The following is a 19,455-nucleotide window of genomic DNA, read 5'->3' on the forward strand; positions in this document are numbered from 1 at the left end:
GAACCCACATATAGTTACTTTTATAAATAATCAGTCTTGGTATAACTTTGATGTATTTGAGGCTAAATAATGTTTGATGGTACAATTGCAAACTCACATAACAAAAAAGCAAAAATGAATAAAATCTGAGTGTTACGAAGACCATTCTAAATCTGACTGGATTCTGCTTGATCATATTTGACATCTTCATGTTAGATTTGAATCTCTGTTTTATATCTTGCAGTATTTAAATGATAAATCTATGCATCTACTTGATTGTTCATTTAATTGCATGGTGAAGTTGTATGGTCCATAGATCTGAGCTTGATGATCTTTCAATTCATTAATAATGTAAACCTAAAATACTGGAGTAGTAAATTTAAGTTTTTGGACTACCAATTGGTTAGAAAATGTAGACGAAAATTGTATGATCCTAAGCATATATTGTGACAAACAAAATTATGTTCTACACGTCTTTGTCTATTATACTGCTTATTTTGTTTATGGACCCATTGATTCTTGAACTGCTGAAAGTCATGTTTGTTTTCAATCATTCAACACTTTCTATGTTCATTTCAATATCAACAGAAAAAGCCGCCTTAGATCTACTTAACTTTGTAACATAAAAAAAAAAAAAGAAAAAATTAAAATCTGAACCATTAACCATTCCATAATTCAAACTTCAGAGCTTTTAATAACTACAGAGCCTTATATTGGTTTAAATTTTCATTCTTCCTTTCATTCAGGCAAAACTCATGTTTGCTTAATACTTGAAGAATCATCTAATCTACATTCATTTTGCATCCTGAAGAACTATCTACATTCATTTTATATATCAGAGATAGATCAAATATAGTGACCAGTATTCATAGAGTTCATTTCACTAAACCATTATAGATCATCCTTGAAACAATCGCTTCATATCCGTCAAAGCTCCGTCTCGTAAAAAATTTTGAAATATCATAATGTCTACAACATCTTCAGCATCACAACCATTAATCCCATCAACTCGTTCAAAATCAATTTCAAATGATAGAAAACCACGACGAAGATCATTTTTAGACTTTGGAGGTTCAAATAGTTTAAATAATTTTGCATCATCATATGATCGAGCTCAAAAATATAGTGGGACGTCGTTTATGGAGGGATATGATGATGATCATAACAACGAAAATAATCATTATAATAATCAAGGACAATTTATGAATTTTGAATCATCTAGTTTATTACCTTCTGATAGACCAATTTCTCCATGTGATGAAGAATCATATATAGGAGATGAAGAAAATCAATTACCACAAGGTGAAAATAGAATACGGCATTTTCAATTTCCTGATCAGTCATTAAGAGATAGTAACGATTCAAATAAATCAAATAATGAAGAAGAAGAAGAAGAAGAAGAAGAAAATCATGATGATGAGTTTACTCCATTAATTCCAACTATTTCAAAAAATAGTATTTCATCATCATCAATTACAAAATCATTTATATTAAAAATTGGAAATTCAACATCACTTCAAACTATTTTTAATTCAATTAATACATTAGTTGGTATTGGAATGTTTTCATTACCATTTGGTTTTAAATTAAGTGGTTGGGTTATTGGTATATTTTTATTAATTAGTTCAGCATTAGTAACAAATATAACATCAAAATATTTAGGTAAAATTTTAAAATTACATCCAAATTTAATGACTTATGGAGATATATCTTTTAAATTTGGTGGTAAATTTTTTTCAATTTTAATTACTTTTTTTTTCATAATTGATTTATTTGGAGCTTCATTAAGTTTAATTATATTATTTAGTGATTGTTTTTTTATAATTTGGGAAAATTTAAAATTTTTAAAATTAATTTGTATTTTAATTATTTTTATAACAAGTTTTTTACCATTACATATATTATCAAGATTAAGTCTTTTTGGAATATTTAGTACAATTGGTATAATATCAATAATTATAATAAGTGGATTTATTATAAATGAATTTCCTGGTTCATTAATTAATTTTGCAGAAACTTCAATTTATCCAACTAATTTTAAAAATTTTTGTTTTAGTTTAGGTATATTTATGGCTCCATGGGGTGGTCATCCAGTATTTCCTGAATTATATCGTGATATGAAAAATCCAAAAAAATATAATAAAACAAGTAATATATCATTTTTTATAACTTTTATTTTAGATTTTACAATTGGAATTATTGGATATTTAATGTATGGAAATTTAGTTGATGATTCAATTATAAAAAATATAATGTCAAATTCAAATATGCCAAATTGGATTAATCAAATTTTATATTTATTATTAGGTATATTACCAATATCAAAATTACCATTAGTTACAAGACCTATTATTACAACTTATGAAAATTTATTGGGAATATCAATTCATCATCATCATCATCATCATCATCAAAAGCAAAACATTTTTAAATCAAAAAATAAAAAATTAATAAGAATAATAATGAGAATTTTATTTTGTATACTTTTATTATTAATTTCAATTTTATTTAAATCTTTTGGTAAATTAATTTCATTTTTAGGAAGTGCAATATGTTATACAGTTTGTTTAACATTACCATTATTATTTTATTTAAAATTAAATTATTCACAAATTGATAAATTTGAAAAAATTTTAATATATTTTGGTATAATTGTATCTATAATATTAAGTATACTAGGAACTTATGCTTCAATTACGGTTAGATTTTGAGAGTTGAAATAGATATATAAATTTAGACAATTGTAATATTACACTTAATTCATTTTAATCATTAATTTATTTCATTTTTTAAGTAAGTATATACTCTTATTAACTTTTTTTTTTTATTCTCTAAATTTTTCAAAAACCAATTGATTCCAAAACCGCATTAAACCCTTTCATAAATCATTTTCCCCATGAAAACCCATTGCAAAAACATTTGACAAAAAAAAAAAATCATTATGTACAAAATTCATCACCAATAAATCAAACCTTTAAGTTGTGGACTATTAACCAATTTATTAAGACGATTTTCTATTACGACTACCTCTTCTATCATTACCATAATCATTGTGATGATCACTAGTATATAAATCATAATTATTTTCAGTTCCATACATTCGTTCTTGTTGTTGAGTATTAGCTAAATATTGAGCCATTACTTGAGATCCGGAAGTAGTATATGGACTTTTACCAACGTATTGAGGTGATTGTAATGGCATTGGTATAATTTGAGGAGATTGTTGAACAACAGGTACATATCGGACTTGGTGTGATCCATCATTATTATTATTATTATTGTGATGATGATGTTGATGTTGTGGGTTTGGTGAGAAAAATTGTTGTTGTTGTGGATGTTGAACTGATTGTTGTATTGGTATTGCTATTGAAGATGGTTGACTTACAAACACTGGCTGACCATGAAGATTTGGATTTGGTGAAGGTTGATATATTTGATTTGATCTAAAACTACTAGTTGAACTTGTACGACTCAATTGTGGTAAGAAATAGACTGGTTGTGGTTGCATATATGGCGATGGTGGGATAGAAGATTGTGGATGATGATTGTGATTATGATTATGATGATGAGTAAATGAATCATTATATCTTGAAGAACTATTTATGGAAATATTTGATGAATTTCTTGAAAATTTTCTTTGAGAAAATGAAGTATCTTGATTATGATAAATTTTTTGATGTCTAATATGTGGTCTTTGTTGTTTACTTTTTTGATTTGATGGATTAATGTGACCATTTTGTTTACCAGTTGCAGTAGTATTATTAGTTGAAGTAGTTTCATCAGATCCAATAATGATTGAAACATCTTCGTCATCATCACTTTCATCTTCTTCTTCATCATCTTCATTTTCTTCTTCTTTTACAACTCCATTGATAATTGATTCTTGATTCAAATTTGATTTATTTTCAGATTTTGTTAATTCTGTGGTTTCATCATTTTTTTCCCCATTCAATTCATTCGATTTGATACTACTTTTTTCCATATCTTTGATTATTCCGAAAACCATGGCAGCTTCATCATTTATAAGAGCCTCATTATCATCCGCACGAGTAATTTCTTTTGCATCTTCTGGTTGACTTTTATTGTTATTGTTGTCATATTTGTTTCTATTTCTACCATGTTTTCTAACACTTGCATGTAATTGATCTTGATATTGTTGATAAGTTGAACCTTGACTACCACTTAATTTTTTTCTAAAAGAAAATTTTGGAGGATTTCCACAACGATCTTTTGCAAAACTAATTTTAAAAATTTTATATTTATTATAAAATGTTGTAGCTTTTTCCATATCATTATTAAATAATTTATTTAATCTGAATAAAGAATCTTTTTCTTCACAATTAAATGAATCAACTACTTTAATAGCTTCTGCTATATTTAAAAAATTTAAAAATGCACAATCTTTATTATGATAAAAATTTATTTGTTCTAATTCTCCAATTTTTGAGAAATCATTTCTTAATTCATCTTCATTTGGAATTATTGGTTTTGGTGAATCATTATCCCTATTAGTTTTAACACCAAGATAAACATTTCTTGATGCCCCTGCAGTGACTGCTAATGCAATATCTCTACTTAAAGGGCCACTATGTTGTTTAGCCCAACCAACGGTTACATCATATCCATGTACAACTAATTGATGTAATACTTGATGATTTGTATAAAATTTATAAGCGACAGCTGGATCAATAAATGTAATAAAACACATTTTCTTTTCAGGATAATAACATATGGATTCAACTAAACCTCCAGCTCTTACATTATTAGCAATTTCTTCGATAGTTGTATTAGGATGTAAATTACCCAAATAAATTGATCTATTACCATTATTTGATGACTGTTCAACGTTATAATTCATGTAAGGCATTGGTATTAATTGTGGTACAATTGGATGTATTTGACTAAATCTTGAACTTGAAGATAACATTGAATAACCTTCATCACTTATAGTAGAATTTTCAGAATCAAATTCATAACCATCAACGTCATTACCATCATTATTATTTAACAAATCATTTGAATCTTTCGAAGAAGTTGAGTTTGATAATTTTAATGAACTTTGATCAATTTTAGAAAAATCTAGTACGGTTCTATCACATCTATCTTTCCCAAATTTAATATTTCGATAAGTAATATCAAATTTTGAATTTACATCATTGATTTCTTTTGGAATAATTGAATTTTTTCTGGTTGAATCCTTTTTATTAATCAATTTTTCCAAATCATTTTGAATACGTCTTGAATAATTTTCATAGGCTCGTATTGATGATTCAATTGATGTAAAATGAACAAATATTTCTCCTTTGATGTAGTTTATTTTTTCTTCTTCTTCTTCTTCTTCGATTTGTAATTCTCCATTTTTTATTGAATCTGATTCAACCAATTCTTTTTCATCTTTCTCAATCAATTCACCTATAGTTTCCTTATTTTGTACCTCATTATTAAATTCAAGTTTAAATTCTTCAATATCACCAAATTTTTCACATTGTGCAACTAAAAATTGTTGAATTTGGTTAAATCTGTCATCAGTTGTAATATCATCAGGTAATAAATCTTTAAATCTAAATTCAACTTTCAAACATCTAGTGGCTTGATACTCTAAGATATAATTTAAAACTTTTAATTTGATATTGTCATCTTTAGTGGAATAATTATTAAATTTATTATTATCGATATATTCATTCATTGTGATTTCTAAATCTTCTGAATTCAAGGCTTTTCTTAATTTATTTAATTCTTCTGAATCTTCTCCATTAAATTTTGCTAAAAACAGTAATGAAACTTTAGAATTAACAAATGATATATAACAATTTTCATTATTATTATTTTCATTTTTATTAGGTACAAGTTTAATTAATTCAATAGGTCCAAATTCTATATGATTTAATAATTCATTTAATGAAATATTATTAGATAAATTTTTTAAAATTATAGTTCTAGAAGCTGTAATTTGATCAATTGTATTATTAACCCCTCCACCATTTATTGAACCGTTTGATTCATTCGATAATAATGAAGTATTTGAAGCTAATCTTGAAGATCTTCTTTCTGGAGCAAATTGATAACTATTATTTGACGATTTTCTAGATCTACCCATTCTCGGTGAGGAAGATTGCAGATATTGATGTTGATTCTGCTGCTGATGTTGTTGTTGTTGAATTTGATGAGAATTATTCATAGTAAAAAACTGTGTAGTTGGAGTAGGTGTGAAATATGATCCCATTATAAGATTTGTTTGATCTAATGGAGTTAATGGACCATGACGTTGTTGAGAAAGATAATTTTGTTGTTGATTGTGTTGATGATTATTTATAGTAAAAGGTTGAATTTGTAAAGGTGGAGGTAAATTTTCTATCGATCTTGTATGATTTCCATAATATATTTGTTGATACATTCTATTCTTTTATATTAAATTTTGTTCCCCTTAGAATACCCTTATTCTTTCTTACTTCAACTAAGGTGGGTGCTATTTTTGAATGATAATTGTTTGGACTTCTTATAAAACCAAATAGTGAGAGTTTGTAAAACTAACGATTGAATTGTATCTAACTTGAAGTGGTGTATGATACCTGTTTTTTTTTTTCAACAACTACTTTATACTAATGTGTAACTTTATCCCAATAATAAACGATAGTGATAGTAAATTCAGAAATGAAGTTGAGAATTCCTTAAACGAAAGTGATTCCAGATAGCAGTGGGTAGAAGTTGTTATGGTTGATGGTATGAATTGGTAAAATAAAGGTTGATAACAAATATTTTGTAAATGAATGATATTAATAAAAAAGTTGAATATAAATTTCTAATAATAATTCAAAAAAATATTATTGTAAATGATAAAAAAAATAAAAAATATAACAAAATAACAAACTATGATAATAAATATTTTGAAAGTAATTAATGAAGTAGTAGTAGTTAATTATATGACTTTTTGGTGTAAATAAATTGAAATTTATTTTGGTGTATGTTAGTGTTAAAATTAATATATATATTTTAAGTAAGTGAATGTGTGTGTGTGTGTGTGTGTGTGCGAGTGTTAAAATTTATTAGTGAGTAGTGTAATTTGACTCAATTTTAATTTTTTTTATTTTTCGAGGAAGGAAATTTAAATTTTTGTTTCAGTTTAGTTTTTTTTTTCAATATCACAATAATAAAATGTTACCTTACTTACTTTTATAATTAAAACAATAGACTAGTGATAGAAATAGGATATCAAGTACTTGATTGCTTTTGTTATTTTGTTATAACAAAGGTATTATCAATTTAAGGAAATTTATTTTTTACTTTGAATATTCCAATTACTGTTCGATATTTTTGAAATTTCCAATCCACTTACTTCTAGTATTCACTGAATATAAATATACAAATGATATTTGAATATGAACTGAAATTGGAATTGACTAATATAAAGAAAGCTTGTTTTGTATCTAAAAAGATTTGAAGAAACTTAAAGTCCTATGAAAAAATGGAAAAAAAGAAAATAAAATTGAGTACGAAAATCAGATTATCGCCAAAAGTTTTTTTTTTTTTCAGTAAATATTTTGATCTTTATAATTGGCGTTTTTATTGTTGAATAATACTTGAGTTTTGAATCTCTGGTTTTAAGTAGTGATGATTAGCTTAAGCAATAATGTAGAATGCGCGCTAATCGACCAGTTGCGAAGTGTTGACTCCTGAAATTTTGTTCGTTGGTTCACCAAATTTTGACGAATTGATTAATGTTATTTATTTACCTTTTGATTAATACTTGTTATTAAAAATTATTTTTAGCAGTTATTATTATTATTTATTATGTTAAAAATTAAATTAAAACTTTTTTTATTCTTTCACGTAAATCCTTTTTTTTATTTTTAATTTTAGGTGAAAATCTAAAATTTAAATGTATGAAACGTATGAATAAGTTAATTAATTAAGTAATATTGGAAAATTTGATCGTCTTAATTGAATCGTTTTAAACCTTGACGAATAAACTTGAAAAAATACATAAATCACTACTAATAAGGGGCAAATGAATTATTCTAAAAAAATTTTTTGTTTGATTATATGTTAATTAATTTATTAATAGTACAATTTTTTGATTTTGCATATACCACAACATGAATCTATTGTACATAAAATATATGAAAAAGAAGGAAATAACAACGTATGATTTCTTAAATAAATATTAATTTTATCCCATTTTGTTCTCTCTTTCCCTCAAATCTAATTTGCAATATTTTCGTAAATTAACAATTAAATTATATCTCTTATACAAAATCTGATATCTTGATATATGAATTTCCAAAAAATACAATAAAATTGGATTATTTAGAAATCATCATCCATTTGATTATCAGCTTGAATACCCTATGGTTATTTTCTTTTTAGTTTTTATCAAAAAACTTAGAAAACTGCTTGCAACATTTTTTCCCATAATTAATATCGTATTCTTTCAAAGACTTTGTTACCAACACCGAGATTTCGTGTTAAAATTAAACTTTTGAAAACTCCAATTAAAAAGGCGTTTTCATAAACTTTTTCTTCCAAATTAAGTTTTAGATTTTTAAAAAGTGAAAAGGGTTTTGTCTATATCTTCTATCAATAATCTTGTGATACTCGAGTAAACTTTCAATTAGCTTGTGTTAACAATTTATATTTTTGATTTAGTGTCATAGTTTATGGTTATAAAATATCTAAAATAATCTTAAAAATCTAAACCTCAAGGGATTTTAATATTGTGATCTCTTTATAAAAGATTGAATGTATCTCGTGTAATGGTGATTGTTATAATCTTTCATACCCCAGATGTTTTCAATGATAAATTTTTAAATTACTTTGCTGAATGTATAAATTGATGTAAGAATCCGCTTTGATTGAATATGAAATTTTTCATTCACCAAATTCTTTCAATGAATAAAGAAACCGGTTTTATCAAACACAAACAACGCATATACTCCCGCATTGATATTTCATGGTTACATTGTAATTAATGAAAGACGTGATTTTCAAATAGATTTAGTGATTTGGTTGTATTCAAAAATAAAAATTGTTGATAAATAATTCCTACTTTCATCGCGTTTCCGCTACTTGCACCAGTTGATAGTCCAATTGATTTTTCCAAATCGGCCAAATATTTTTTTCATATTGTGTTTTATAGTCTTGATCTATATCAACTCTTTTTGATCGTGTTTTTGAAGCAGATTGATTAAAAAAAGGTTGTAAAAAATTTTTGACTGCAAAAAAAAATAGAAAATCAAAATTTATTAATTTGATTAACTTTATTTAAGTCTTTGACTACCATAAATTATCTTGATAAATTGCAATGGTGCATGAAACTTTTAAAATTGACAAAATACTTGATCACGTCTAGCTTGTTGTTTAACTTCAAATTTTTTCGTGGTCACTTGACATCTTTAAGATTCAATACATGACCAATCGTCGATTCTATTGCTTATAGGAAATTTGCAATGATATAACAGACTTTGTGATAAATTAAGTTCATTCCGAACTGGATATTTTGCGAAGCCAGGAGCTAATGTATTTAGAGTCGGATGAGATAGTTTTATTAAAGGTACTAACATCAAGTTCACTTAACACTTCAAATGTGGTAGAGTGATAATTGTTCAACAATTTTATGTCCTAAAATGTTGAGTGCAGTATGTCAAGACTGCTTAATTAGTTTAAATGCCCTTAAATCTGTAGTCGGTGTCAACATCTACGTTTACTAAAGAAAGTAGTTTTTTATGGAGATAAAGTCAAAATAATGGACAATTATTGGGCAACTTTCCAATCAGTCAATCAGCTCCTCTCAAATAAGCTGTTCTAATACAATTTTATGTAACGCTTTGATCATAAGAGTTTCTCTTGTGTTTTAAACTCTACTGCTATTCTTCATACATGAATCAAATTTTTTGCAGCCAAACTGTCGTGTATTATTGGTACTGAAACAAAAGTAAAAATTGACGGATCTAAATAAGATTCGAAATGCAAAATCCGACAAAGAAATCAATACTTTAAAAAAAGCTCATCTACTGAATTAAGCTACCAATTATCGCATACTTTTGAGATCAACAATTTTTTTTTCTCTTTTCTCTTTTGGTGAAATCTTTTAACTAAACATCATCTTTGTATTACAAAAATCATAGATTAATCATATCAGATCAATCAATCAATCAATCAATCAACTGATCCATCAATCGATTAATCAATTAACTAATCAATCAATCATTTAATCATCAACGAAGTATTAGGATAACAAATCATTATATTCACTAATAGTAACAACTTCGTTAGCATTAATACATATACTATTTTTTTTTTCAAATACATCTTATAGATAGAATCATATTAAAATGGCTCAAGAAGTTCCTACTTTCAAATTAGTTTTAGTCGGTGATGGTGGTACTGGTAAAACCACCTTCGTTAAAAGACATTTAACTGGTGAATTCGAAAAAAAATATATTGCAACTTTAGGTGTTGAAGTTCATCCATTAGGTTTCCATACTAATTTTGGTGAATTAAAATTCGATGTATGGGATACTGCTGGTCAAGAAAAATTTGGTGGTTTAAGAGATGGTTATTATATTAATGGTCAATGTGGTATCATTATGTTTGATGTTACTTCAAGAATTACTTATAAAAATGTACCAAATTGGCATAGAGATTTAGTAAGAGTTTGTGAAAATATTCCAATTGTATTATGTGGTAATAAAGTTGATGTTAAAGAACGTAAAGTTAAAGCAAAAACTATTACATTTCATAGAAAGAAAAATTTACAATATTATGATATTTCAGCAAAATCAAATTATAATTTTGAAAAACCATTTTTATGGTTAGCTAGAAAATTAGTTGGTAATCCTCAATTAGAATTTGTTGCTTCACCAGCTTTAGCTCCACCAGAAGTTCAAGTTGATTCTGACTTGATGCAAAAATATCAACAAGAAATGGAACAAGCTACTGCTTTACCATTACCAGATGAAGATGATGCTGATTTATAAACATATTAGAGAAAAAGATTTTGAATGCAGTATCATTACATGTATTACTTTTTAAGTATAATAATTAACTATATAGTATAATATCAAAAGCATATTTGATTATATTGAATTTCCTATGTATTGTAGCCTCTTTGTTGCATTGATTCTTTTTGCTTAAGAGTTAAATCCATTAATTAGATCGACATAGAGTAATCCTTAGAACGCTCTTACAAATTGATATGCCCTGCTTGTCATCATGATATCATTATTAGTCATTTAACATTATATAGACCCGCTATATAACTCTACATTAATGTTGTTGCCTCATTTGTAAAAACATGGCTTTCTGATACTCTCTGGTATTATTATATACAGATGGAGGTGGATTTGGTAAACCTGTGAAATGAGGAGGTGGAGGTAAATTAACTTCTTCATCATCATCCTCATTATTATTTTTTGATTGCATATCAATTATCATAGCATCTTCATTTCTTTTACGTTGATCATTTTGATTTAAAATTAAATTTTTATCATCTGGACCACCAGGTACTCCTTTATTCAATTTATCCAATGTGATTTCATATATTAAATTCAGTGGTTTCCATTCTCCTGTTTCTTTTGCTTTAAATTCATAATAATCACAATAATATTTTATATGATTTTTACCTTGTAAATGAGATTTTCTAACACTTCTCGTATCATGAGTCAAATATGACTTGCAATAATCACAATAATATTTAGGCATATGGTTGAGTCCTTGAAATTAACCGGCTGGATGATATTATGTATTAATGATGGTTAACACTAGATGGAATCACGTGAATTACCAGTTTTCACTACTTGTCCAATGGAAATGTATTATTTAGTACTGTGTATTTGGTAGCATATCTCAAATTATTTGAAAATAATATACACTACTAAATATGCGAATCGCAAATTCTGAAATTGTATGGTGAAAAAAAATTGATACAAGACCAAGGTCAATTTGACAGATTAAACTAAAATCAAACATATACATATATACACACTCACAATGTTCAGACCAATTGCCGTATGTAATAATAATGGGTTGCAGGAAACAATAACAGGTGGAGATATCATGACCGGCTAATTTGAAATTCCAATCTGTTTAAAATGTAATTACTCCAACATTTCATAAAAGTTTATACGAGGTCAAATAATATACTGCTTGAAATCAAATGAAAAGAGTAGATTTGTTAACGATATAGTGGTTGACCGGGTTTCAAGCTCAAACTTGAATGGCCAATGTGATATTGACTGATCTCCCATCAGGTCCGTCTGCTAACAGGTTTAAGCAAACTGTTGTTCCCACTTAACAATTCCCGATGTTACTGAAAAATACTAACAATTTTCCTATAGCGTATATGCTCAAAGAGACTTTTGTCTGCCACACCAAAAAGACTGAACTTAATTGGAGATTTATACGTTCAAAATATTAGACAATTCAAACCAAAAGCTTTAACACAAGAAGAAATCGATTCAGCTGTAAAAAGATTCCAATTACCAGGGAAACCAACCATTCCTCAAATTCATGAATTATCAAGTGAAAATGTTAAAGAATATGAAACTAGTGATGTAAATACTGCTGCTTACGATAATGAGAAAGTTGATACAACTGAAAATACCAAACCAGATAATGATGACTGGTTTGTGCTCGATGATGTCGAAGAAACTGCTCATTAATTTTCAAGTATTGGATTAGGATTAAATTGATAATAAATGTAGACCAATGTTGATATAAAAATTTACTAAAATCAAATTGATCTCTTCTGTATTTATTAGCAAATTGTTTATAACTATAGCGAAAAGCTTTGGTTCCTCTTTGCTTTGTCTGGATAGTTACCTTCACGACTATCCACTCGTCATGAATTTAAGCTCAAAATAGACACTCTGAATTCTGAAGTGGAAATTTTGTGTAATTATCATAAATCAAAACAAACTTTATCAATAAATCTTATATCAAATCTATAGAATCTTAGAAACACCAAAAGCATGACGGATTCATATTCATATTATAAAAGAGCCAACTTAATATCATCGGCAAACTATTTGAACTCCACACTTCAATCAAGAGCATATATAGACACCAAACTATTATTTCCCAGCATTAATTCAAAAGATTTGATCAGAACTGATCAAGACCATGACAATGAAATCGTAATCACAGATGAACTTATGCAGAATGACCAAACCATAATTGAAGTTATGATGGATTTAATACAGTCTATTGACAAGTATAGAAGTCAGCAAAAGATTATAAATGAATCAATAACGTCTAAAAACAATACTATAGATGAATTAAATAATGAAGTGAACCATTTAAAACGACAATTGACTATGAAGGAAAAGAAAAACAGAGATTGCGTAATTGAAAGAAACAAATTCATTAATAAATTCAACCATGTATATTCAATAAATAAAACTCAGAATAGGAATTTGAAACATCTATCTCATTCAATGAAGGATATTGCAATTAAAAATAAAATTGATATGAAAAGGAAGGATTTGATAATTGACGAGTTGAAGAGCAAACTAATAACGAGAAGAAATTTAAGTACGACCATCGAATATGGAATTCCTTTGACACCCAGAATAGAAAGAAGCGATGAATTTCCCATGAATGAAATTGAAGATACTTCCAATCAAATTACGAATTCCACGAAGGAGAAAAAGAGTTCAGTCTCTGACATTCAAAATTCAAACAACGATGAATTAACAACATATATTGATCAATTATCAAATACAATAAATGATATGACTTCAGAAAATTATAAATTGAATAATCTAGTCAAACTGATTGAAAATTATTTATCATTAATTAATTTAAATCTACTATCCTATAAAGACATAAACTTAGATGATTTAATTCCTAACCCAACAGAAACAATAAACAATTCAACAATAAATGAAGTTACAGATGAGATAATAATGAAACATTATAATGAAATTGAAAATTGTGAATTTTTATCAAAACCTTTATTAGAAGAATTTAATAAATTTTACAACAATTTGAATAATGTTTTACAACTAATAAGTTTTAATAATTTTTCAAGTACGATTAATATGGGTGGTGATTTAAATTCTGATTCAATAATTAAAAACTTGACTAATGATTTAGCTATAACTAAAGAGAATTTACAAAAATCTTTTCAAACCATTGAAATGTGGAAAGAAATTGCACAGAAGAATAATGTATAGATTAAAGATATACTAGTTTGATAAATACATAGCTATTTGTATCAATTACTTTATTCATAAGTTGCAGGAATAGCATCATGTTTTCTTACATTACCTAATGAACTCTTTGAGGTAACAATTGATAATGGGAAATCATTGGTAACCTGAATCATTTTTGTACTAAATGCTGCTTCTTTTAAAGGCAAAGAATATAAATCTTCTAATGAATCACGTAATAATAAGCCAGTACAATAAATATTTTTATATTCTTTATCATGTTTTGATATTGTGATTTCATTATCTAAATTTAAATTTTCTACTGGACTGATTGGACCTTCACTAATTTTATCTTTATTTCTTTCATCATCCATGATAAAAATTTTATTAATTCTGATTATGTCACCAGGTTCTAATAAATCAAATTCATTTTCTTTTCTACCTTTGAAAGGTTTGATAACAACTACTTCATCACCAACCTTGATATATTTATCAGGAGAAGCTGATAATAATGGATCACTAACTTGACGAATGATGCCATTTTCAAAACTGTTGAGGTCAGGTTTATCATCCATCGAATCTTGCAAATTTGATGTGAGCGCAGTTGAAATAACAGGGGGTGATTCAAATTCGTTAACTTTGGAAGAATGATTAAGTGGTTGTGCTAAAATTGTTGGGACCAATTGATCAGTTTCATCGTTGGTATTAATTTGTTTAGTTTCAAAATTCAGTGAAATCAGTGCATCAACTTTCGGGGAAAGAGAAATGTTTGAACCATTATCTTGACCAATTTCAGGAACAATAGGTACTGCTTCATCATTTGTAATTTCTTTAGAAATCTGAATATCCAAAGAAGGTGCTTTAGTTTTAACTTGATCGTTCTTTGTTTTTACTGGACATGACTTCTGATCAGAATGAGTGGGGACTACTAATGAATCCAATGGAAAACTATTTAATCCAACTTTTGAGCTGTTCTGTTGATATTCATCATTAGAATGACTTTGAAATGAATTTTGTTCCCTAGTAACTGAATGAGTGGAACTAATTGCGGGTATGTCTTGTACTTCTTCACCGGTATTAACAGTTAATTCTTTTTGTTTTCTTCTGTGACGAAACATTTTCAAAAACCTTAATTTACCTTTCTTAACTTCACCATTTTCAAGATCTACTGGTACATATACGGAATCTTCGAGCAAACAGCCAAACAAAAGAACAGCAATTACACCTATAGCAAATGACAATACTGAGAATACCAAAATAACCGTGTTTGAAACACCCATTGTAAATATCAATAATGGAAATTTGATGAACTGTTGGGTGAAAAAAAGTTGGTTGTAAAACAAATTTATAAAAATTGGTTGCAAAAATTATTTAAAATACAAAAAATGCGCTATCAATTGCCAAACTGATTTACACACATAATTGAAGGGTTGAAAGAAACTCACGGTCACAACAATGATATCCATTCTTCTGCTAATTCAGGAGACTAGTTCTGATCAACAATACTCATTTTAAGTCCATTTTAGCATTTTTGATAAAATCATCAAATTCATCTGCGTTAACATTTATATCTAGTTCTTTCATTAAATTCTGCTCATCTTCTAATTCCTTTTGTTTCTTTAAACGACTTTCTTCGTCCAAAAGCTTATATTTTCTATTACTTTTCTTAGATTTGCTTTGTTTCACCTTTTGAGCTCGCTCTTTCAATACTGCATTTCTACTGTTTCCAGGATTATACAAATCATCCAACCTCAAAGCTAATAATTCTCTTGCTTTAATTCTATTTCTTTCTTGTAATCTTGATTCTTGACAGGAAACAACAATGTTTGTGGGAATGTGTCTGATTTCAACTTTTGTATTAACTTTGTTCACTTTTTGCCCACCTGGTCCACCTGATTTGATAAATTTTTCTTCAATTTCGTCCTCCTTGACTAGCCATAGTGGTCTTGGTGGTAGTTTGTTCTTCTTTGGAATTGCATATAAACTTATTGGTGTAGTAATAAATGGTCTAATAAATCGTTTGAGCATAATGTTGAGTGGTTTTAAATATAGTCCAGTACTCAAAATAGTCACTATTTAATCAGTTGTAACAGCTATAACCTCCAACATTTGAGAAGAATAATTTGTCCTGTTCAATACCTTAGATGATAGTATGATCTCAGCTCTTACAACTGTCGGAATGACTTGAACGATGAAGCTAAAGGAATCTGTAAAAAATGTTTTGAGGGCTACCACATTTAGTAGATGTACCTAATTTAACTCGATTTGGAAATCTAACAATATCTGTTTATAAAACACGTCTTTTTATTTTTATTTTATTTATTTTTTTAGTTCATGAAATAATAAATTTATCATAAGTAATTATAGTCAAAAATTCGTATCAACCAAAAATCACGATAATTTATCATCTTTTATTCTTTTGCTATATCACTATATATTTCATCCCAGATTCAAAATAAGTCGGCATCATCAGCTTTAAAAGTCCACATTAATTCATAACTAATCTTTCATAAATCCACATGTCATTTGAAAGGCCAAGTGTTTATTCTGCTCCAGTTTTACAAGGAGATGATCCAGATGATAATTCTTTCAATGAAATTACAAGAGCATTCAGATCTTTTATTTTAGAGTTCAGATTGGATTCCCAATTTATATATAGAGATCAATTGAGGGAAAATTTATTATTAAATAATTATTATTTGAAAGTCGATAGTGAACATATAATTGGCTTCAATGATGAATTGAACAAGAAATTGACGGATGACCCGTCTGAAATGATACCATTGTTTGAAAATGCTATTACAGATATTGCGAAAAGAATTGCTTATTTATCAAAAGATGAAGTACCAAATAATTTCCCAACTTGTCAACTAATTTTATATTCGCAAGCCAATAAAGTAAGTATTAGAAACTTAGATTCTGAACATATCGCGAAAATAGTGAGAATAAGTGGTATAATTATTTCAGCGTCAGTATTATCATCTAGAGCTACTCAGGTTCAATTAATATGTCGTCAATGTAAGCATACTATGCAAATGAAAATAAAAAATGGGTTTGGATCAATTCAATTACCAAAATGTCAGAGTCCTCATAATGCTGATCCAAATTCAACTCAAGACAAATGTCCACTAGATTCATATGTCATCGATCATGATAAATCCACATTCGTAGATCAACAAGTTTTAAAATTACAAGAAGCTCCTGATATGGTTCCAGTTGGTGAAATGCCTCGTCATATATTGTTACAAAGCGATAGATATTTAACAAATCAAGTTGTTCCAGGGACAAGAGTTACTATTGTTGGTATTTATTCCATTTTCCAAGCAAAAGTTCAAGGTAAAGACAAGTCCGGAGCAAGCAGTGTAGCTATTAGAAATCCTTATTTGAAAGTTTTGGGTTATCAAACAGATCTTGATAGCGGAGCAAATGGTCAAGGTATAATTTTTAGTGAAGAAGAAGAAGAAGAATTTTTGAAATTGTCAAGAATGTCTAATTTATATGAAGTGTTTGCAAATTCCATCGCTCCATCAATTTATGGTAATCAAGATATTAAAAAAGCTATAACATGTTTGCTCATGGGTGGATCGAAAAAAATTTTACCCGATGGTATGAGACTTAGAGGAGATATTAATGTTTTGTTACTTGGTGATCCTGGTACTGCTAAATCTCAATTATTAAAATTTGTTGAAAAAATTGCACCAATTTCCGTTTATACATCTGGTAAAGGTTCATCAGCTGCAGGTTTAACCGCATCTGTGCAAAGGGATCCACAAACAAGAGATTTCTATCTAGAAGGTGGTGCTATGGTTTTAGCTGATGGAGGTGTGGTTTGTATCGATGAATTTGATAAGATGAGAGATGAAGATAGAGTGGCTATACATGAAGCTATGGAGCAACAAACTATATCTATTGCAAAAGCTGGTATTACTACAATTTTAAATTCAAGAACTTCTGTTTTAGCTGCTGCAAACCCTGTATATGGTAGGTATGACGAATTTAAATCACCTGGTGAAAACATTGATTTCCAAAGTACAATTTTATCAAGATTTGATATGATTTTTATTGTCAAAGACGATCATAATGAAAGAAGGGATATTTCAATTGCACAACATGTTATGAATGTACATGCAGGTGGAAAAACTCAAGAATTACAACAAGAAGGTGAAATACCTATTGAAACTATGAAAAGATATATTCAGTATGTTAAGTTAAGATGTGCACCAAGATTAACTGCAGAGGCTTCTGAAAGATTGTCATCACATTTTGTATCTATCAGAAGAAGACTACAAATTAATGAAAGTGAAATGAATGAAAGATCTTCCATTCCAATTACGGTCCGTCAGTTAGAAGCTATTATACGTATAACTGAATCTTTAGCTAAATTGAGATTGAGTCCAATTGCAACTGAAGAGCATGTGGAAGAAGCTATTAGGTTATTTACTGCTTCTACAATGGATGCTGTGGATCAAGGTGTAGGAAATATAAATGATGCTTCTTTGAATGCTGAAATTAAAAAAGTAGAACAAGAGTTAAGAAGAAGATTACCTATTGGATGGTCCACTGCTTACAGAACTTTAAGAAAAGAATTTGTTGATTCTGGAAAAGCTAGTAGTTCTGCTTTAGAAAAGGCATTATATATCATGGAAAGACATGATGTTATTAAATTTAGACATCAAGGTCAAAACATATTAAGAGTTGGTGTATAGTGAGTTTAACCATAAATATATCGTTTTATTATATTTTCTATTAATTTCATCAAATCGTAAAAAACTTTCTTATATATCATCATGCTTTCAAAATTATTATAACAGAGTCGCCTCTTAAAAACAACTTACTTATGTATCTTTCTTTCGGTACTTGCTTTTTCTTACCAAATTCATTCGTAACTAGGTCTGTCCATAATTCTTTCACGTTCTCCATGATCAAATTACAGTGTCTGTCAAATGCTCGGATTTTCCCAACTAACTTATGATTATTTCTACATGATATAATTACCGGTGAATTTTGCTTTTTAGCTTGGTTTAACAAAGACATGGGACCATGTAGGAATTCAAATTCTTCTAACTTTGATAGTTCTTGTTCCGTAAGTTCTGATCTTGGTCGATCTATAAATTCACTAGATTATAATTGTTAGTAAGTTACTCTTTCATAGGTCTAAACTTAATGTGCTTTTTGCATACCTCATATTGAAAATTGTAGCTTGACGAGTTGAAGAAGAGTTGTATGAAATTGTCTTGTTTATTGGTTTTAATAGTTTTATGTGATTTATTGTATAAACAAATTTGTTTCAAATTTATGTGGTTTGTTTCGCGCAATTATTAGAGTAAAA

At 27.8% G+C, this 19,455-nt stretch overlaps 10 protein-coding genes across 10 annotated transcripts; 5 read left to right on the forward strand and 5 right to left on the reverse strand. All coding sequences in view use genetic code 12, as the record gives it.

Moving 5' to 3' along the window:
• Positions 1-944: 944 nt before the first annotated feature.
• Positions 945-2,690, forward strand: AVT1 (Avt1p; the record flags this gene model as incomplete). The annotated part of the gene is made up of 1 exon (XM_051761003.1): positions 945-2,690. One exon carries the CDS (start codon positions 945-947, stop codon positions 2,688-2,690), a length of 1,746 nt encoding a protein of 581 aa, XP_051616649.1.
• A 290-nt stretch (positions 2,691-2,980) lies between these two features.
• KGF55_000705 (uncharacterized protein) lies at positions 2,981-6,373 on the reverse strand (the record flags this gene model as incomplete). Its single annotated transcript, XM_051761004.1, has 1 exon — positions 2,981-6,373. One exon carries the CDS (start codon positions 6,371-6,373, stop codon positions 2,981-2,983), a length of 3,393 nt encoding a protein of 1,130 aa, XP_051616650.1.
• Positions 6,374-10,307: 3,934 nt separating this feature from the next.
• On the forward strand, positions 10,308-10,952 carry GSP1 (Ran GTPase; the record flags this gene model as incomplete). The annotated part of the gene is made up of 1 exon (XM_051761005.1): positions 10,308-10,952. One exon carries the CDS (start codon positions 10,308-10,310, stop codon positions 10,950-10,952), a length of 645 nt encoding a protein of 214 aa, XP_051616651.1.
• A 289-nt stretch (positions 10,953-11,241) lies between these two features.
• Positions 11,242-11,676, reverse strand: KGF55_000707 (uncharacterized protein; the record flags this gene model as incomplete). Its single annotated transcript, XM_051761007.1, has 1 exon — positions 11,242-11,676. The coding sequence occupies one exon, from the start codon at positions 11,674-11,676 to the stop codon at positions 11,242-11,244; it is 435 nt and encodes a 144-aa protein (XP_051616652.1).
• Positions 11,677-11,964: 288 nt separating this feature from the next.
• Positions 11,965-12,635, forward strand: ATP14 (F1F0 ATP synthase subunit h; the record flags this gene model as incomplete). Its single annotated transcript, XM_051761008.1, has 2 exons — positions 11,965-11,982; positions 12,312-12,635. The coding sequence occupies 2 exons, from the start codon at positions 11,965-11,967 to the stop codon at positions 12,633-12,635; spliced, it is 342 nt and encodes a 113-aa protein (XP_051616653.1).
• A 309-nt stretch (positions 12,636-12,944) lies between these two features.
• On the forward strand, positions 12,945-14,150 carry KGF55_000709 (uncharacterized protein; the record flags this gene model as incomplete). Its single annotated transcript, XM_051761009.1, has 1 exon — positions 12,945-14,150. One exon carries the CDS (start codon positions 12,945-12,947, stop codon positions 14,148-14,150), a length of 1,206 nt encoding a protein of 401 aa, XP_051616654.1.
• A 50-nt stretch (positions 14,151-14,200) lies between these two features.
• Positions 14,201-15,406, reverse strand: KGF55_000710 (uncharacterized protein; the record flags this gene model as incomplete). Its single annotated transcript, XM_051761010.1, has 1 exon — positions 14,201-15,406. The coding sequence occupies one exon, from the start codon at positions 15,404-15,406 to the stop codon at positions 14,201-14,203; it is 1,206 nt and encodes a 401-aa protein (XP_051616655.1).
• A 226-nt stretch (positions 15,407-15,632) lies between these two features.
• KGF55_000711 (uncharacterized protein) lies at positions 15,633-16,154 on the reverse strand (the record flags this gene model as incomplete). The annotated part of the gene is made up of 1 exon (XM_051761011.1): positions 15,633-16,154. One exon carries the CDS (start codon positions 16,152-16,154, stop codon positions 15,633-15,635), a length of 522 nt encoding a protein of 173 aa, XP_051616656.1.
• A 491-nt stretch (positions 16,155-16,645) lies between these two features.
• On the forward strand, positions 16,646-18,832 carry CDC46 (MCM DNA helicase complex subunit; the record flags this gene model as incomplete). The annotated part of the gene is made up of 1 exon (XM_051761012.1): positions 16,646-18,832. One exon carries the CDS (start codon positions 16,646-16,648, stop codon positions 18,830-18,832), a length of 2,187 nt encoding a protein of 728 aa, XP_051616657.1.
• Positions 18,833-18,911: 79 nt separating this feature from the next.
• SMD2 (mRNA splicing protein) lies at positions 18,912-19,311 on the reverse strand (the record flags this gene model as incomplete). Its single annotated transcript, XM_051761013.1, has 2 exons — positions 18,912-19,242; positions 19,307-19,311. The coding sequence occupies 2 exons, from the start codon at positions 19,309-19,311 to the stop codon at positions 18,912-18,914; spliced, it is 336 nt and encodes a 111-aa protein (XP_051616658.1).
• Positions 19,312-19,455: the final 144 nt, after the last annotated feature.

Source organism: Candida pseudojiufengensis (genome assembly GCF_024610245.1).
Source record: "Candida pseudojiufengensis strain CBS 10847 chromosome Unknown scaffold3, whole genome shotgun sequence".
In the NCBI taxonomy this organism is placed as follows: Eukaryota; Fungi; Ascomycota; class Pichiomycetes; order Serinales; family Debaryomycetaceae; genus Lodderomyces; species Lodderomyces pseudojiufengensis.